The sequence below is a fragment of the Genypterus blacodes genome, unplaced genomic scaffold (genome assembly GCF_046128005.1).
Source record: "Genypterus blacodes isolate CSIRO-AG114 ecotype Tasmania unplaced genomic scaffold, CSIRO-AGI_Gbla_v1 ptg000073l_1, whole genome shotgun sequence".
Lineage (NCBI taxonomy): Eukaryota > Metazoa > Chordata > Actinopteri > Ophidiiformes > Ophidiidae > Genypterus > Genypterus blacodes.
In genome coordinates, this window is record NW_027466883.1 from 3,538,779 (window position 1) to 3,559,273 (window position 20,495).

General features: G+C 45.9%; 1 protein-coding gene across 5 annotated transcripts in view; it reads left to right on the plus strand.

Moving 5' to 3' along the window:
* The window catches only part of LOC143006075 (traf2 and NCK-interacting protein kinase-like), a 45,968-nt gene that overhangs the window by 13,889 nt on the left and 11,584 nt on the right, over nucleotides 1-20,495 (plus strand). For 2 of the 5 annotated variants that reach the window (XM_076157416.1, XM_076157417.1), the window contains exons 3-15: nucleotides 7,845-7,901; nucleotides 8,818-8,943; nucleotides 10,088-10,198; nucleotides 11,655-11,745; nucleotides 12,025-12,155; nucleotides 12,252-12,306; nucleotides 12,967-13,045; nucleotides 13,130-13,305; nucleotides 14,860-14,926; nucleotides 15,045-15,243; nucleotides 15,664-15,780; nucleotides 17,943-18,143; nucleotides 18,563-19,144. In XM_076157416.1, coding sequence (XP_076013531.1) covers nucleotides 7,845-7,901; nucleotides 8,818-8,943; nucleotides 10,088-10,198; nucleotides 11,655-11,745; nucleotides 12,025-12,155; nucleotides 12,252-12,306; nucleotides 12,967-13,045; nucleotides 13,130-13,305; nucleotides 14,860-14,926; nucleotides 15,045-15,243; nucleotides 15,664-15,780; nucleotides 17,943-18,143; nucleotides 18,563-19,144 — 1,992 coding nt within the window. Of the gene's footprint in view, nucleotides 1-7,844; nucleotides 7,902-8,817; nucleotides 8,944-10,087; nucleotides 10,199-11,654; nucleotides 11,746-12,024; nucleotides 12,156-12,251; nucleotides 12,307-12,966; nucleotides 13,046-13,129; nucleotides 13,306-14,859; nucleotides 14,927-15,044; nucleotides 15,244-15,663; nucleotides 15,781-16,914; nucleotides 17,002-17,942; nucleotides 18,144-18,562; nucleotides 19,145-20,495 lie in introns of all 5 variants that reach the window. The other 3 variants (XM_076157418.1, XM_076157419.1, XM_076157420.1) reach the window with 2 other exon arrangements.

The window sequence follows — 20,495 nt, forward strand, 5'->3', positions numbered from 1 at the left end:
AGACCGTGTACAGGCCTGTGCGTGTGTGTGTGTGTGTGTGTGTGTGTGTGTTTTGCATTTAACACGCCAAGAGGTGGCGCATGTAAATGAATACAGAATGTAGCGCTATATGTAGCATTAGTGCTAATGTGGCGGCTGTCAGAGTGTCTGCAGGCTACAGGGCCCAGTGTTACAGCTGGGGAATTGTTTGTGGTGTGTGTGTGTGTGTGTGTGTGTGGAAAACAAATACAGAAGTAGATGGGGCAATGACACAGTGTCACGCTGTAAATAACTGAAACAAGGACACACACACACACACACACACACACACACACACACACACACACACACACACACACACACACACACACACACACACACACCGCTCTTCAATCTCTGGAGTCCTCATGAATGAACTGTGAACCGTGACTGAGGTGTGTGTTGCTTGTTATCGTGGCAACAGCAGATGTGCCTGTTCCACCCACACACCAAGATGTTCGTGCCACCCCCCACCCCCAACCTCCACACACACACACTCACACACACACACACACACACACACACACACACACACACACACATTCAGAAGCACGCGCACCTGGCAGTGTGTTCATTAGCCTACATCCTCTTTCTGTCTTCCCCAAGGCCACGCGCCCCACTTACCCACAATGCTCTCTTCTCGCCCGGTCTCGGGTCAATTAGCCATGCCTGATGTCAATACACCATCTCTCGCGCTCTCTCTCCGTCTTGTCTTCCTCGTCCACACACACACACACACACACACACACACATACACACACACACTCAGAGCCACACACACAGTTATCGACGGCGTGCACTGTAAAGAGCTATTTAGCCAAGGTTTTTAGTTTTTCTCCCACCGTGTGAATTACTGCTCATCAATAGCTTAATCAATAACCTATACCTGCCGCCACTCTCTCCATTATTCTCTCTATCCGTCGCCTCTGTCTCCTCATTTCTCCCGCTAATGTGTTTTATTTTTCCCACAGCCTTCGCCTCCCCATTTTCATTTTCTGCCCTTCCACTCGACCCCCGCTCTTCATCTTTTCTGTCCTTACCTACCTCTCCTCCTCCTCCTCCTCCTCCTCTCAGCTGTTTCTCTCTCCCTCTCTCTCCCTCTCCCTCTCTCACTTCCTGCCCGTACAGTAAATCAGCCACGTTGTTCGTTTGACCTCCCGAGCCGCCGGAGTGTGATGCTGATGTGCTGATCCCGCCTCTTTCCCTCCTCACTGCAGCCCTCCTCCTCCTCCTCCTTCTCCTCTTCTGTAACGTTCCTCCATTCATGCACACACACACTTTTTTCATACTCTAGTTTCACTCTGCTCATGTCGTCTTTTACTCAGCGATGATTCTTATTCTTTGACGATTTAGTGTGATAGATAAGTGGGTCAGTGTGTGACAGAGTGTGTTAACGAGTAAGTGTGGGTGCAGACTGACATGCTGTTGTTGTGTTTGGGAGGATTAACCCTTTCTTTCAAAGGTGTCTAACAACTGATTTCTGCATAAATTTCTATCATGTCACAATACATGTGTTTGTGTTTGTGTTTCATTCAATCTGGGTCAACTCTTAATGCCACGCGCCCTGCCATAAATAAGCTTTAGATACACACACACACACACACACACACACACACACACACACACACACACACACACACACAAACACGCATACACACATCCATCTACCATGTCGTTATCCTGTTGCAGTTGATTTATTCCCCTCTCATCTACGACCAGGACAGGATCTTACCCTCTTTCCCTCTGACCCATCTTTACATACAATATTAAGCTAAATGTTATTTGTTGTCGTGGCGCTGATGATGTCATTTTCACTCAGTAGAACAGTAGGGATTAAACAGAGCTGCTTTTGTTCACTTGCAATCACATTTGTGTGCTTTCTTGTTTGTGCACACTTGCATTTGTGAAAAGCACTCAGCGTCGCACCAAATCCGCTCCTTAACCCCAGATTAGTGTGTTTCTGCTACCTTTTGTGCGTCCGCAGGCTCGTTAATGAGCTCGTTGTTCCGCGAGCAGGCGGGTTAATGAGCGGTTATATTTTAGACTCCGCTCAGATTGTTGTTCGGGAGCCGATAACAGCACTTAACTCGCTCGGTGGGATCAACATGTGCCAGCGATTTGTTGCATATTTCCTCCCCTCCCACCTTACCTGTCAATAAACGCCCTCTGGAAGATTCCACACATCATTGCCTCCTCTCTCCTCTCTGCTTCCTCCTCCACCCCTATTCCTCGTCTCTCTTGCTCATATCTATTTCCCTTATTGTCACTATCTCTTGTTTTATATCTTTTCTCTTCCAAAATGTCTTCTCCCGGTCTCCATCTTTTTCATGTGTCTTTGTCTCCTCCCTCCGCCCGGCTCATGGATGTGTGAGTGTATTTGCAGCCTCGGGGTGCTTCTATATTTTCCGGCCAGAGCGTTGGTAGATTGGTATGGAGGCCTTTGTCACTTTTATTTACTGCCTCACTGATTTCACAGTGTGCGCGTGCACCAGCGCTTGTCTGTGAGCACGTGCGAATGCAGGATGATTGCGGGTGTTTCAGCTGCAATGAGGTGTGTCTGGGAGTATTGGCCTCTTATTCCTCTGAGGTCTCTCAAGCAAAACTCTGTTCATAATGTTTGGCAGGTGAAAGCACTCACAGGTCTGCTGCTGAGCATGATGGGAGTGTATAGTGAGTGTTAAGTGTTGACCCAATGGGTGCTGATGTGAGGGTAGGGACCAAAACACTTCAACCCTAAAATGCAGTAACATGCAGTAACATACAGCTGGATAGATGTGTATACACTGATCGCATGAAAGAACGCTACATTAAACAACTGACCAGTGTGCAATGGATTGTGGGACACAAAGGATACACTGATATACTTTTTCAAATCTCCTTTGGAGAAGCCTGCGAATTGAGACAGACTGTGTCAGTCTGCCAGGACATATTTGAGACTGAGACACTGAATAATCAAGTGGTCTTTGAATAATAAAGTGTGTGTGTGCGTGTGTGTGCGTGTGTACGCGTGTGCGTGTGCCATTATGCTTCAGATTAGGATTAGGATGTGACCCATTTTCTTTTCACAATGAGTCGGCAACACAGTCTGTCAGTCCATTCCTGGTTTTGTAGGGAAGTGCATCTGTGTGTGCTGTGTGTCTTTACATATTGTTTACATTGAAGGATTCAGGAGCTAGATTTGTCTGAACACCATGATTACAATCTGAGGTCGTAACTACACAACATTACACTCTTGACTTAGTCTTTAATGGTTATAGTTTAGTAAAACCATTAGTCTACTTTCCATTATTACAATCAAATTTCACGCTTTATTTCTGTTGTTGTCAAACGTCTCTGACCATGCTCATCTGCTTACTCGCCCGTCAGCTTTGTTCTTGGGTTGCTCGGTGCGAGATTTGAGATCTGAGAGCGGAAACATTTTTGTATTCATGAGCAAAGTCAATGGACGTCAAACCCTGAAGACAAACAGGGAGTTCAGTTTCTGACATCAAACGGTTGCTGTTTGGCATCCAACTCCTGGATGCCAAATGCCTTTTTGTATCCCTGCAAATTTCATGTCACAACTGAAACAGTTGTGACATAAAATGGCGCGGATTTCACAAACGTAGGAAATCAATCTTCATTTTATTCTTAATGAGAATGCTTCAGTGGAATGTCAATAGATAGGAGATTTGAAGTTAATGGGCCAAAATCACTTATATGGTCCTTTACAGCTTAGATTATGCAGGTTTAAACGCAGGTTAGCATCTATGTTAAAGTCAGACTGCAACTGGACTTCTGGAGATTTTTGACCTTGCAACCTTGTCTCTCACTCTCTCTCTCTCTCTCTCTCTCTCTCTCTCTCTCTCTCTCTCTATCTCTCTCCGTCCCCTCACTCTACCTTTTCCTCCAAGCAATAAGTCTTGTGTCAGGATGACCGTCTCCTGGTGTGCATGCATGTCTATGTTTTGCACGGCTGTATGTTTCAGCGACCGCTCTACTCTAGTCGGCCAAGGTTGCTAGGCTACAACAGGAAGTGTCCTGCATAGTAATTCTTTCGGGGGGAGGAGGGATGGGCAAGGGCATGGACACGCACACATGAATAAAATACGTACACATGCACGCTCGGCCATAAACACACACACACACACACACACACACACATAGACATGCAGAGACACAGAAGCATAAGCTCGTATCCACCTGCAGGTTGTGTTCAGGCAGGTTCGTCTGGCCCAATTGAGGCTGCAAGCTGAGCTTGAGGGCGAGTTGCTGTCCTCTGCAGCCTGCAGCACACAGAGTTACATCCAGAGTGTGTGCGTGATTACCTTTTGCAATTGATCTGCTGCTGAATGGAGCCATTGTGTATTTTCTATTTGTTATGTACTAGATACTGTGATGTTGAGGTTAATTAGGTTATATATACATACATCAAAAATCAATTACTTCAGTTGATTTTCTCTGACCGCATTTATCATTCATCATTCTATTGATTGAAGATTCCCAATCCATAATCCTATCCCTGATTTCATTCTGTGGGAGAATAAAACAAATCACAGCATCACACATGCCATTTATTGTCCTCTGAAATAAGTGATAAATAAGTCGATATGGTGCTTTGTTAAGAACCAATGCGTGTGCTTTGTGGGATGGAGCCAAACTAACTGCATTCCTTGACCACAATCTAACAGACACTGACCTGCAGATATGACACCTCAGTAATGAATCCTGCATGATGTGGCCCCCTGCAGGCTGATTGGGGATCAGGTTTTGGTATCGCTCTGCTGTCTCCATCACAGCACGAACCATCCAAGCAGAGCAAACATGATCAATTCAGTCTGTTATCGGTCACACACACCTTGCCTGGGGGGGCATCAGAGCGCCCGGTAGGAGTGTGTGTCCGTCTATGTGTCGGCGTGTGAGTGACAGAATCAAAATCATTGTCCTGAAATGGCCGTGCAGCCATTATCCGTTATTTCACAATGATTGCAGCTAAATACAAAATTTGAATGAGCATTTGTGTGTGTGTGTGTGTAAGCTCTTAGGCCTGTATGAGCGGTTGCACAAGGCGCTGAAAAGCATTAGCGGAGCCTAAGTGAAAGGGCCGCATGAATCCTCCGTTTGTGTCATAATTTGCTTGTGAGAGAGAGAGAGAGCGAGAGATCTAGGTCAGAGAAGCAAAGCTCTCATTTCAAATGGGATATGAGAGAGGGAAAGAGAGTTGTTTACCACTTTTAGACATTATTGTCATCATTAAATCTCATTTGTTATCCAGTAATTTGCAGTCTTATCACTTCCCTTAATTGTTTTGATGCGATTATCAATGTTGTGAGGTTATAAATCCATCTGCGAAATCGTTCCTCCAGAATTAGCAAATAAACGAGGTGAGAGACGAGAGGAGATAGAGATGAAAGGACGCCACTAAGTCCTCTCTGCTGCTCCCTTCACACTCATTTAAGACTAAATGATATCACTCCTCCATAAGAAGACGAGGGAGGGAGGGAGGAAGGGAGGGAGGTTGTCAGGTGTCTTGGAGTAATGAATCTTTATCCAGCACTGATGATATCCATGTCCAATATCTATTTGACACATTCTCTCTCTTGCTCTCTCGCCCTCTTAGTCACTGTCTAACTCCCTCAATCATTCTCTGTCTCTTTCTCTCTCTCTCTCTCTCTCTCTCTCTCTCTCTCTCTCTCTCTCTCTCTCTCTCTCCGTCTCTCTCTCTCTGTCCCTCTGTCTCTCTCTCTCTCCATGTTGGTGTATGTAAGAGATCTTCTGTCTTGGCGGTGAAAGAAGGGAGATCTTTGTGTATCTTTCTGTCTGTCTGTATGTGTGTGAGAGTGTGCCATTGTGCGCGACTGTGTGCGGTTGGTAAGTGGCCGTAATGCCTTTTGTTGGTCTCTAACAAAGTCGATCCTTGTGCCGGCGGAATTGGGGCAGTCTGAGCCTAACGAGAAATCCCTGTTCAATCTTTCCAACTCTTTTGACTTGCACAGAATCTGGTCTGTGTGTGTGTGTGTGTGTGTGTGTGAGAGAGAGAGAGAGAGAGAGAGAGAGAGAGAGAGAGAGAGAGAGAGAGAGAGAGAGAGAGAGAGAGAGAGAGAGAGAGAGAGAGAGAGAGAGAGAGAGAGAGAGAGAGAGAGAGAGAGAGAGAGAGAGAGAGAGAGAGAGAGAGAGAGAGAGAGAGAGAGAGAGAGAGAGAGAGAGAGAGAGAGAGAGAGAGAGAGAGAGAGAGAGAATGATTAGCCATCCTGTGGTGCTTAGTTTGCATTGTGGAGTTCTGGATGGCAGCACAATAAATTTTCATATTAAAACTAAAACTTTCCTCTCCTCTGGTAATAAATCAGTGAGTTAAGTTAAGTTTTTTAATTCCAGAAAAGCCGTTTCATGACAAATTTAACTTGTGACTAAAATGTCCCCGTCGCTCAGGGATTGTGGGTAATGACAGCATATTGCGTGTCATATCTCGCGGGAACACACAAAATATATAATGAAAGCAGCTCTGAATGTATCGATTGGAGTAAAGTAAAATAAATCACAGTGCTTTCTGAAGTGTAGCAAAGTAAAACGGAGTGTAAACATAATAATAACGCTTTGTTTTTCACTTCATTCTCATAATGAACCCCTTATATCACACTTTAATTTGTTTGTCTGACCGTCAGTGTAAACACAGAGCCTGTGTTAAGCTTTCCTCCATAGATTTGAGCGCAACAGATACAAGGATTGTGAGTAATCAATCCGTCTACATCATTTTGCATTTAATAGGTGTATTGAATGAGCTCCATCTATTCAAAAGCTGTTCATCAAGCGCGGGGAGTTTTTGGCGAGCTGGTGGGTGCAATCGATCCGTTAAAACAACATTAAAAACAGGACAGAGAATGAGTAATGGCCGACGCAGGTTGCAGAGATTGGACTTTAGTCCGCTAAATGAATTGTAAAGCAAAGCCGCCGCCAAGTGCAGCCATAATATTCCATCACAATCTCAATCTGTTCCGTCTGCCACGTTCCCCAGCCTCTGTGTTGTCTGGTATTATCTGAAGGGTCCTTCAAATACGACCCTCAAGAGCCACTTTAGACCCAGGCCCTTAATACCATCTGCTTTATAACAATCCCACCAGGAAAACAGTCACACCCCACTTTAGTATATGTGTGTGTGTGTGTGTGTGTGTTAGTAACTTTTTCATGCCGCCTTTGTTAAACTGCTCCGCTCGGGCTTTAACATGCAAATCCAAGTCTCGACAGGTGGAAGTAATAGCCGCCGGTGGTTGAGCGTCTCCAGCCCCTGTTAGACTCATTAGGTGATCACAGCCACAGATGCTCTTTTACGGTCGTCTTCCACCCCTCGGCGTCTCATCTTCCTCCTCATCGCTTCGTCCCAGCCCATGTCTACCAGGCATCCGCCCAAGAATGCACAACACATTGTATCTGTTTCTCTGTCGCTTATGTGATCGATCACTTCATTCTGTCTTCCTCTCATCACAGCTCGTTTGATTCACATTGGCACCCGCAAATCAGAATTGGTGGATATGGTGGATTAATGATATTGGACACTGGACGAAACTTCCTGCACTAATCAGTGATTGTGTGTGCGTGTAGTCTCTTAGTCAACGTTTTTCCTTTTAGTCTCCACTGTCAAATATGATGCAATGTGAAAGGACGATATTTATTACTGATGCCTGACAGGGTCTGGATCTGTCCTGTTGATCTGGTTATTTATGAATGCAGCTTAAACCAAAAGGGAATAATGTGCATTTAGTGCAGTAAGTGCACTGTGATCCACTCAGCACATTAACACACCTGGTGCAGCTGTAAATACTTAAATGTTTTCCCTCTTCTGCTTCCACCAGGGTCGCCATGTTAAGACGGGGCAGCTGGCTGCCATCAAGGTCATGGATGTCACCGGGGTAAGATATATACACACACACACACACACACACACATACACCTACAGTCAGCAAACCATCCCAAGTGATTGAACTGCCTGTTTGCGTCGTCTAATCATGAGCGGTGAGTGCTTGCTTGATGAGCCAGAGAGGAAACGAGGACATGAATATCGCCATGGTAATATTACCTGGAAGTATGAGGGCATCAGTGTGGTCTCGAGCTCGTCTGCAACGCAGGATGGAATCTCGGCTATATTTAGATCTCCTCTCACCCCGTCAGCACTTGGCTGCCGGCTCTAAACAATGAAGCGAGTGGAGATGCAAAGCTACAAAGCAAAGCAGCCTGTGAATGAATGAACAGCAGCATGAAAGAATGAGTGGATGATTAAAGGGATGAACACATTCAAGGAGGCATACAGACGTGACAAAGTGATTACCAAAGTGAAGCCATGAACAAACCAACAAATGAAGGAAACGCTGCATTAATGGATATATGAGTGAACAATTCATTTGTGAGCAATAAGAATAACAATTGTAGCGAATAAGCAGAAATGACTGAATTCTCTTTGTGTCCCTTGCAGATTAACACTAAGTAATCAAGGCTTAGTGTTCTGATGTTGTGTATCATGAATAAGAAATTATATTTTTCAGTCACCATCTTCCTTCAAACTGCTTTTGTGTGTGTGTGTGTGTTTGTGGCTGTAACCCCCCAAATATGGGCCTGATCACACAGTAATGTTTTTGTCATTGCGGATAATTTACAAGCCAGCTGTGTCTTTTATCATAAGTTTTCTGAATTTTAATAAATGCAAACCATGAATAATTCTATTTAATTTACCACAGAGCTTTTTGGAGGGATCACAAATAGAGGTTGTGGTTCTATGCCTGTTGATTTTCACTGTTTGTGTGTGTGTGTGTGTGTGTTTACTTGTCTCAGGATGAGGAAGAGGAGATTAAAGCAGAAATTAACATGCTGAAGAAATACAGCCACCATCGAAACATCGCCACCTACTATGGAGCCTTCATCAAGAAAAACTCCCCTGGCACAGATGACCAGCTATGGGTATGGCCTTTTTTCTCTGTGTGTCTGTGTGTGCCCGCGCGTGTGTGTGTGTGTGTTAGATGGTGTCTCTGCAATGCTGTTTATAAAAGGGAGAGTGAGAGGAAGGAAGATAGCTGCAGTCTCTTAGAGATACACAGAGCAGAACGGGAAAAACTGACTTTCCTTTCTTCACTATAAGAGGATGGACAACACAGTGTGTTTGTGTGCGTGTGAGCGAGAGTGTGCGTTCAGTCTTTTTATGCATACAGTAGTCTGTGTGTGCACTGGAATTTGTATATATATTTGATGTGTGTTTTGAAAGCTGTGAATGTTGTGTGTGTGCGTGGTGCACGTGTGTGTGCGTGAGTGTTTCAACTGTCTGCGTAATTCCCCTGACTCAACAACTCCCTGTTTTTTCAGTGTGTCCTTCTTGCATGTGAGTGTGCATGTAACATGCGTGTATTTTGTGTCTTTGTCGATCTGAACACGTGTGGAGAGGAGAGGAGAGGTTGTGTTTGGGCCAAGAGATGGTGGACTTTATGTGATCTCATGACTTTGCCAGTCAGTTTGTGTTTCTGTGGCCTTTGTGGACTATGTGTGTGTGTGTGTGTGTGTGTGTGTGTGTGTGTGTGTGTGTGTGTGTGCACGAAATGACGCACCACATGTGTGTGTCTGTGCTGTGTTGGTCCTGTGTGTGTACTCTGAATGTAAACTCCCTGTGTTACTAATGCTATTACAGTAATATGATTATGGATACTATGTACAGTGCATCATGCTGGAGAGCAACCTTGTGTAAACATCAGTATCAGTCTATAAGAGCCGTTAAACACACAACCCTTTGCGTTCACCAGTATTAGTACTTAGGTGAGGCGACCAATTACAAGATCAAGAGCCAAGCTGGAGTATTTCCATTTTGTCCATAATACTCATCTTCATTAGAACAAAGGTTCTATAATAATATAATGCAGTGTGATAAATCGGTGGTTCTCAAACTGGATGCCATGGCTTCCAAACGACTGTGGAGTAAATATATCTGTGTTGGGCGTGTACTTAAAGAATCTTATTAGTGCTGTAAAAGTGTACCGATTGACCACTTATTTGGGTAATGACATGGGAAGATTGAACAAAGTCTCGACCGATAATCAATGCCCCGTGTTTGATGCAGCTGGTGATGGAGTTCTGTGGAGCCGGCTCAGTGACAGACTTGATCAAAAACACCAAGGGCAACTCACTGAAGGAGGAGTGGACCGCCTACATCTGCAGAGAGATTCTCCGGGTAAGTCCAACCCACGTCCAGTCTCCTTTACTGTACATGAGATCTGTGATGACTTATTTTTAAGTGTGGGGGCTGTGTGAAGAATAGCAGCTAAGGTGAGAAGACGGAAAGTTGCTGTTCACAAGAAAACTTTTACTTCTTTTACTTCCTTTTCGCTTAAGTAGTAACAGAAACATTTTGTAGCGCTGGTCAATAACAAAAGTGTAGATATTCTGCCCACGCTGAGGGAATACGAGCAGCACTTCACTGACCCAAACACACATGCATCTTTGTTCCGTGAAAGGTTAAAAATGACCTCATCTTTGTCATACTGAGTGAATATTTTGTGCATAGCTAAACTTAAACTTCAATCAGTGACAGCATAAGAACGAGCACAAGCAAGCCGGTGATGCAATGAGTCACGTAATGTATATTCTGCGAACAACAGAATCCTATTTTGTCCGCATACGGGCCTTCCTCCTCTTACTAATTGCAGCACTGACAAAAGACAGAGAATTGTGTTGATCTAACTATCCGTGGTGCCACCTTGAGGATAGTGTTTAATCCTCGGGAGTGACACAAAGTGTGCAAGTGTGCATCGCTGGCATAGCAACTGTGGGCGGCAGCATGTGCATAGTTCACATTGAGTATAAAACCAAGCCCAGCATTGTTAATTATCGAGGATAAAAGAGGGCATCACGAGCCAGAATCAACAAACACACTCATTGTACTCGACGCACAGCTGGCATCCATGGAGTTGTCTTCTCTTTGATCATACGATGCTTTGATTCTCACGTCTGCTGTGCGAAGTGATGCAACCACAGCGAGGGATGTGTCCTAACTGTCTCAAACCAAAATAGGTTCATTTCAGTTGATGATGATGGTGTTTTGTCCTGATCTGGAGCGCTGACTTGTATCTGTTTGATAAATCTCCCTCATCTTCCCCATCTTATCGCTCCTGCCTGTAGCCGTAGCTCTCCTTTTGTGCGGGGGGCTGTAACCTCCAGCACAGAACACAATCGCTGCACCCCGTGACTTACACACAGCAATAACGATTTCCTTTCATCTACCTTTATGCCTTCCCTTGCCCCCCATCTCCTCTACTTCATCTTTTTGTGTGCCGTCTCGTCACTCTCTTGCTCAGCTCTCCTCTCCTCCCTCTTTATGTTCTCCACCTCTCTTTCTCTCTTTTGTCTTTCACTCCCACATCTGTTCTCTCCGTTCATTCCATTGTTTTCCTCCCATACGCCCAGATATTTATAGAAACAGAGAAAGATCATCTTCGTAGAGTATTTTATCAGTAAATGGATTACCACACTGCTCCTGCCATTGCTAACATTATAGCTAATACTAATCAGAGGTCAGAGGTCAAGGTCAACGCCACAACAGCAACCATTGCTGGAAGTTGGAAAATACCTTTTTCACATGTCAATACTGAAAATCCTGACTTGACCAACCTCTCCGTCTCTGTCTGCAGGGTCTGACTCATCTGCATCAACACAAGGTCATTCACAGAGACATCAAGGGACAGAATGTCCTGCTGACTGAAAATGCAGAGGTCAAACTAGGTCAGTCCGTCACATTACCTCGCTTGTCAAAAAGGCATTGATCTTAGAAAGGCGGCTGGAGCTCTAAAGTTTCAGATGGCTCCTGTGTGTGTGTGGGAGAGCGAGTGAGTGTGTGTGTGTGTGTGTATATGTATGTGTGTGTTCTACTTTCTTCTTTTATGGTGAATACCAGCCGACTCATCGCTCTGTAGCGCCGCCACCACCATGCCACCAGATTGCTAAAAAAGGGACACACGCTCTGAAAGATCATACCTGTGTGTGTGTGTGTTTGCTCGGCAGTGGATTTCGGCGTATCGGCCCAGTTGGACAGGACGGTAGGGAGGAGGAACACCTTTATCGGGACGCCATATTGGATGGCACCTGAAGTCATCGCCTGCGACGAGAACCCCGACGCCACGTATGACTTCAAGGTGCCTCGACAATCTGAAGAAGAGATTTCTATTTTATTTATTATTTCATACTCACGGTTACAGAATATTTACGTGCGGTTTATATTTTCATCGCAGAGTGATTTGTGGTCATTGGGGATCACGGCGATAGAAATGGCCGAAGGAGCTCCACGTAAGTACACAGTCAATAACTTATGACGCCGCTGCACATCATTTTGTCGTGCCTCACTGTAATCGGGTCAGATAATCTTTCAGGCCGAGCCAATGGACCTCTCATCTGTAGCCATCATTTTTAATGAAGGCCAAGGAGATGATATAAAATTGGTTGTCAAATTGCTGGACTCCTGCCCAAAATCCAGGAAGCATAATGCCGCTCCTTCCCATCAACCTGCTCCTGGCTCCAGGAGAAGCCACTGCTCCCGTTATTATTTTATTCAATATGAAAACAACTTCTACAGGGCCATACAGTAGCTGTAATCCCTGTATAGTAGCTGTAATTGCTGTAAATATACAAGTTTAGCTGTGCGGTCTCGAAGATATTCTGTTTGTTTCATGTCTGCATATGTTTCAAAGAGCGAAATCTAAAAAAAACCTTCGCGGAATGCATCCTCAATGAGTGCCTTGGTCCATTTTGGCGTTGTGTTATTCTGTAAAAGGGGTAGTTTACTTACTAATTTAGGCAGTGTGTGTGTAAAATGGATTGCGATCAGTGTTGACAGCAAATATTGATCAGATGAGGGCTAACTCAAGCTAGATTTGACTATATGCCATGAGGATGTTTAGCACAATTAGCCTTGAAACATTCCGTTTAACTCACCCTTTTATTCCTCAGCGCTGTGTGACATGCACCCAATGAGAGCCCTCTTCCTCATCCCGCGCAACCCAGCCCCCAGACTGAAGGCAAAGAAATGGTGAGTGTGCATCTGGAATGAGTTTGGCTTGTGGACATATTCTCTTATCTGTCATCCGTAAACGGCCGCGTCTGCCCGGTTTAGGTCGAAGAAGTTCCAGTTGTTCATTGAGAGCTGCCTGGTGAAGAGTCACAGCCAGAGGCCCAGCACGGAGCAGCTCCTCAAACACCCCTTCATCAGGGACCTGCCCAATGAGAGGCAGATCCGCATCCAGCTGAAGGACCACATCGACCGCACCAAGAAGAAGAGGGGAGAGAGGGGTGAGGACACACACACACACGCACACACGCACGCACGCACGCGCGCGCACACATGCACACACCCATGGCAGGAGGAGAGGATGGATGGATGCATCGTACAGATTCAGATTGCTATTCTAAAAAGGACGCCACCCTCTAACAAGACACTATAGAAATGGTTTGTAAAATATAAGAAATATCTGTAGTCATGGTCAAGAAGTCATTTGACGTTACTTTATACATCAGTAGTAAATAAGAAACTTAACTTGGTTGCCAGGTTGTGAAATCTCTCTTTGGTGGGTGCATTAAGTTTATAACTGCAGACTTGATTGATTATTCTGGTGTCTGCTTGTTTGATTTTTATAAAGTGGGAAAACAAAAGAGCAAATAAACGGATCATGTATTGTTTTTACTTTTTGATAATACATCAAGTCTGCAGTATTACATAAGTCATTAATAAAAGCTGCTGGATGAGAATCTACAGTACAGCAACCAAATGATTTTTTCTCAACCTGGAAACCACAATGCTTTTATTTTTAATGGCTTATTACTGCTCTGCAAAGCAATAAAAATGATCGGAAACTATCGGTCACAAGTAATAAAAGAATAGAAAGAAAAAGAATAAAAAGTGGTTACGACAAAAAATACATTAATCAAAACAGTTTGTTTAAACTTTGAATCTGAAATCAGAAGTGAAAATCCTTATTTTATGTGATCCGTGTGTGTAACTGCAATTATAGTGTATCAGAGAATTCAGTGTGAGTGTGTTATCATTCTGTTGAATATGTGAATATGCCTCACCCACACACACACAAACAAACAAACACGCTGCTTGAATTAATCCCTGCATTGAAGCAATACTGCTGCAGAGGTGAGAGACACACACACACACACACACACACACATACACACACACACACACACACACACACACACACACACACACACACACAAACGATTTCAGCGAGACAGCGAATAAAAAAGACAGACTTCCACTCTGCTCTACCACAGCACACACACACACACACACACACACACACACACACATACACACCGCTCTAGCTCAATCTGGTGACTGACTCATGCACACAGAAGTGAGACAGCAAAGTTGCCCATTATCCGCCTCAAGGAGCAGCGCGCCGCAGGGCCGGACTTTGCGGCAATGTGTATAGAAACGTCTCGTCATTGCAGAGACTGCGGATGTCTCCAGATGTCCTTTTTGTCACATCTGGGATGACAGATCTGTGGTGGATATACTGTATCTCTGCAATAGCCTGGCTTCTCTCGCACTGTTATGCTTGAAGTTACTGTTATGCCCAAACCTTATGTTCTCCACCTCGCTTCACGCAGTAGAATTACAATTTATACTCTTATTTAAAGTTGTAGCGTAAAGACGCAGGATCTGAGCCCAAACCGTGAGCGGTAGTAATGAACAAAAGAAGCTCAAGTGAAAAATGCAACGTGTAAATTGGAACAGCTTTTCTCTCTGCCGGTTATCACCTAATTCACCTTCAGTTTTATTCATTCTCTCTCATTCTCTCCCTTTTCCTCCCTCTCCCTCTCTCTCTCCATCAGATGAGACAGAATATGAGTACAGTGGCAGTGAAGAGGAGGATGAAGAGCGAGAGATGGGTGAGCCAAGGTCAGTGCCCTCTCGGACATGTAAAGACAAACGTGCACACATATAGAACACAACTACATCGCACACACACCTCTAGGCCAACTAACAAAACCTCCTCGCCGTTCTGCTCCGTTCGCAGCTCCATCATCAACATAGCTGGCGAGTCGACACTGAGGCGGGACTTCCTGCGTCTGCAGCTGGCCAATAAGGAGCGCTCGGAGGCACAGCGACGGCAGCAGCTGGAGCAGCAGCAAAATGAAGAGCACAAGCGCTTGCTGTTAGCTGAGCGGCAGAAGCGCATTGAGGAGCAGAAAGAGCAGAGGAGGCGACTGGAGGAGGTAAAGTGAAGGCCGCCGAAACCTCAATATGGCACCGGAACGTTCTTTTCCTGCAAAACACACACACACAGGACCTTTCCCAAGTGTTCCTCTTGTACTTCCAGAGAGCAGACTTACAGGAAATCCTTAGCCCATAATCTGTGCTCTCTCTCTGGGTTCCCACCAGGGTTTTGCCCCCCAAGCCACAGCTAAACGCCACAACACGGCTCAAGTAACATGACCCCTCCACACAGGATTACGTGTGTGTCTGTGAGTGTGTGCGCGAGTACATGAGGGAGTGTGAATGCAAACCCATGCCCAAGCCTAAACAATGAAATCCACCAGTCAAACAGTTTAAGCCTTTTGTTAGACAATTTCCAAATGTGGAATCACAAACTCTAATAATGCTCTTCCTGCGCTCCTCCTCTTCCTCTCCCGCAGCACCAGCAGCGCGAGCGCGAGCTAAGGAAGCAGCAGGAGAGGGAGCAGAGGAGGCGCTACGAGGAAATGGAACAGCTCCGCCGAGAGGAGGAGAGGAGGCACGCTGAGAGAGAACAGGTTCATGCACTTCCTGTTATATTTACAGTCTGACAGTATCGTGCCACAGAAGGCGTGCAAAGTGATGAGTCCATCTATGTCGTCCTCAGCCTATCATTGTTTGTCTCATTTTTATGGCAAACATAATTCTCTGTGTCTCTCCATCTCTTATCTCTTGCGATTCATCTTCTTGGCGTACTTCCTCGTGCATTACAACCTTTTCTGCCTGGATGGAAACTCAGCAGCCGAGTCTCATCGCAAATCTGTTTGTCCTTCTATCCCGGCAATGAATCTCTCTCTCTCTCTCTCTCTCTCAGTTAATTCCCATTCTTTTAGAGAATTATTCCTCACTCTTTCCCTGTGCGAGTTTCTGTCCGCGGTATTTATCATCAATCATCATTAGCGCCTAGTGCCCAGAATAACCAGGTGGGTGCCTCCTGCATTGAAAATTGCTTTCACTCAGCCGTGAGATGTGTAATATTATCAGTCCTGATTCAGTGACACTCGAGCGTAACATTAATGATATTAATACAGTATGCTACAATTTGAAAGCCAGGCCCTTAATTTTTTGTGTCTGGGGCCCGTTTGGAATTCGATCCCTTCGCTCCTGCTATCAAAATAGCGCAGGTTTTAGAGGCCTTATTAGTCTGGGGCATCGGGACTAGTAGGGGTCCCATCTGTCCCACTTGCCTTATAATCTGGTTTTAATGTAGGGTCCATTGTTCCTCTTACTCCTTTGTTGTTTTCAGTTTTTTTCTATCCCTCGTCCACCATTTCCAGTTTCCAGGTTTGCGGGTGCGTAATCTCTTTGTCTTTGTCCCTTTGTCATTCTCTTTTCCTCACATTACATTTGCTCTAGAAACCGTCTTTCGTCAAACCCTCTCTCTCTGTTTCTCTCTCTCTCTCTCTCTCTCTCTCTCTCTCTCTCTCTCTCTCTCTCTCTCTCTCTCGCTCACTCTTTCTCTCTCTCTCTCTCACTCATTCTCACTCGCTCTCCTCCTCACAGCTTAACTCAGATGACCTCTTGTCAGGTCTAAACTCAGGTCTCTCTTCCTGTCTTTGTCTTTGTCTTTATCTGTGTTTGTATTCTGTTGTATTTCTGACACTCTCTCAATCTACCTCTTTCCTCTTTCCCTGTGCCTGCGTGACGCTCAGGAGTATATCCGTAGACAGCTGGAGGAGGAACAGAGACAGTTAGAGATTCTCCAGCAGCAGCTACTACAGGAGCAGGCATTACTGCTGGTAACCCCCCCCCTTCCCCTTCCCTCACCACTCCACATACACCTCTTTCTGCACTCCCATCTGTGCTGTGTGGCCCCCAATCCCCACTGCATGCACCTGGGCGGTGATTTCAGAGTAGACCGGGAAGGTGTCCACATTCTGTGTCACTCAACCTATTTAAGTAAATGGAAGCTAAAATCTTAAATGATATACATTGTAATGCTTTGTGTTGAGTGTTCAGCTCACCCCCTGCATGTACCATAAAGCCGACTGCATCTCAGAGGACTCTCCCAAGGCTGCAGAAACACTGTTTTGTCAGGGCCCAATTATGCCGGCCCACACAATGCGGAGGAGAAAATAGGACAAAGTTATTTTTCTACAGAGAGGTTCGCTTTGTGCCCTGCTGTTGTCTTGGGCAATTTTTTTTCTTTGGTTTTATTACACTGTAGTGCAAGGACTCCAAGGGGACACCTTGCCCCGTTTCCTTGAAATACGTTTAAGGAGGTGTTGTCAGAGCCTGCAGGGGAACCTCTTGAGATCCCGCTCATGTAAAGAAAGACCCAAACCACAGCAATGGCACCGAACGTGGGAACCCAAGGATGTGCCTTGGCCCATAAACGGTGTCTCCCCACTCCCTTCATGCTATCGTCCTTCCTTCCTGCCATCTCCCCTTTCTCCTTTTCTTTCATTAGGTCACGTTTTTCGCAAAACCTCTCCACGATTTAACATCCGAAATCTCCCTCCTCTGCCATCAGCTGTACAGTTGTAATTTCAATTCCTGTTCCACATGCGTGATCCCAAAGTCAATGTTTGTGGTGAAGCAGTTCTGTGTAGCATGATCAACTCTCTCTTTTCTGTCTTGCGCTCTGTCTCTACCCACTCCTCACCTTGTGTGCCCCTCCCTCTCCCTCTATCGCTCCATACCTTCACTTCACCCCATCCTCCGCTGACCCCCAACCCAGGAGTACAAGCGTAAGCAGGTGGAGGAGCAGCGGCAGGCCGAGAGGCTACAGAGGCAACTCCAGCAGGAGAGAGCCTACCTGGTGTCTCTACAACAGCAGCAGCAGCAGCAGCAGCAGGACGGAAGGCAAGCGGAGAAGAAACAGCTTTACCACTACAAAGACATCATCAACCCTAACGACAAACCTGCCTGGGCTAAAGAGGTAAACCCGCAACACGTATGACAAACAGTCAGATGCATACAGAAATGAAAAGATGATTTGATAGGTTTTGTTGAGGGAGGCACCTGCTCGGATGAAGGATGTCAAGTATTTGGTGAATAATCTCAATTTTAAATGTGCTTTAGGTGATTGTGTTTCCGAAGATAGATGAGATGTTTTGGAAATGAACTCCTCCAGTACATTAAAACACACCCAGTGGCCTTGTGTTGTTCATCTCTCACTCAGCAGGTCTTACTAGAAGCAGCAGTACTTTGAGGAAACCGGCAGCAAAATTGTGGAGGGATCCTGCCCACTATAATGTTTTTTGGGGTCTGAGGACGCATGAAAATGAATGCTGTGGTACTGGCAGAAGTTGTGTGTGCATCTTTTGTTGCTAACCGTCATCTGACTCTAACCTCCAGGTCCTGAAACAGCAGCATGCTCACGGTAACCCACCCCGCCCCCACCTTCGACATCACCAGTCTTTCAACCAGCCAGCTTCATCCTCTGCCTCCCGGGGCCAACCGAGAGCTCAGGCCCCGAGGCGGTCCCCCTCCCATGCTGCCCAGCTCCTCTCCACTCACATCCCCCAAATCCATATCTCACTGGACCCAGGCAATCCACAAGACGCAGGGTTGAAGCAGGAGATAAGTCAGCAGCTCAGAGAGTTTAGGGCTCAGAATCGGCAGAGGGGACGCAGTCCGGGGTCCAACCAGGGACACAGTCAGATTACTGGCCAGGGACACAATAAGGGAAAGAGAAGCGAAGAGAGTTCTAATCAAAGGCCGGTCAGCCAGTCTAATCTGCCCAACCTTTATCCACCGGGGCCTCACAATGAGACAGAGAAGCCTAGAGACAGGCCTCTCTCTGCTCCCAGTCAGACAGCCATGGAGGGCCCAGAGTCACAATGTTCTAAGATCCCTCAGCTTCGTCATCTGTCCCCGGGACGGGTGCAGAAACCTCAGCCTGGATCTAACCTGGTGTCCAGCCATGGACTCAAACTGGTTAGTGGCCGTCCTCGTGGCAGGTCCCACTCTCCGTTACATAGAATAGATGTAGATGTACCAGAGGAGCTAGAGTGGCGTAAAGGGATGAGGCAAACCACCAGCAGCGAGTGCCTCATGGTGCCCTCAGACTGGGAGGCCACACCATCTGACCTCCTTGATCCCCTCTCTGTATCCTACCCACCCAGAAACTACAGTAACAGTGACCTACTATTTCCCCCTGATCACAATCACTTCCGTAGTTTCGAAGAGAATTGGAGACTGTTGAGGGGTGCGAGAACAGGCAGCTCTGCTGGCGACCTAAGAGCAGACAAACAAAACTTTGCAGAGCCCGGTCGAAGGTACAGTTTGTCTTCAGACAATTTGGCGTCCCCCGCTCAATCTCCTCGCACCTCACCACAACTCTCATCCACATACTCAAACTCAAACTCACAGTTGGCCAGTAGCTGCTCCCCTCCGGATGTTCTCCCCAGCCGCTCTGCCTTTGCCTTCGTCACAAACCCGTCTCCTCACTGCTCACCCTATAGCTCTCCTTTTGGATCCCAGACCCAGATCAATATTAGATCTGTTGGGATGTCATATTAGAGCCTAATCCACATTAATTTTACACATACCCTCATACACACACACACACACACACACACACACACACACACACACACACACACACACACACACACACACATATTTTTGATATACATGTTTTCTTACTCATTTCATATAGCTGCAGATGACTTTGTACATACTATCATACAAAATATTCAACCAGGGTCTGAGGTCTAGAGGAGAGGTGCCAACATTCCGGGAAATTTGAAAATCACCCGGTTCAATAGGTGTCTTAGACTACTATACCCCTCCCGCCCCTGCAACCCCCTGTCCCCTTGTCACCCTTTTCCACCCAGTATCCCACAATGCACCATGGCAAGCCCTCTCCTAGTAAATAATAGGGACGTTGTCAAGGAGGAAAACCACCCAATCCAACTTATTGTCACGGTCAGTCAAGTAGTCATCTTTCAACTTGGTGATGGGTATTGGCCAAGTGGTGGTGGGATGCTACCAGGGACGTGTAATAAACCCTGGATCCTCAGGGGATGTCCTCTGTCCTCTGTCCTCTGCCCTCTATCCTCTGTCCTCTGTCCAGCTCCTCCCTCCACTCATCTACCTTTGTGTCCTTCCTTAGCATAGAAGAAGTGCCCATCATAATCAGCCTTTTTCTTCCTGTTTTGCCTGTGAGAATTTCCTGGCATAGATGAAAGAGCTTTTGGGTGGTGGAATAGAGTAAAACAACACAGACCACATACACATACATATAACACACAACATACAGGGAAACAAGCAGCGATACCCCAAA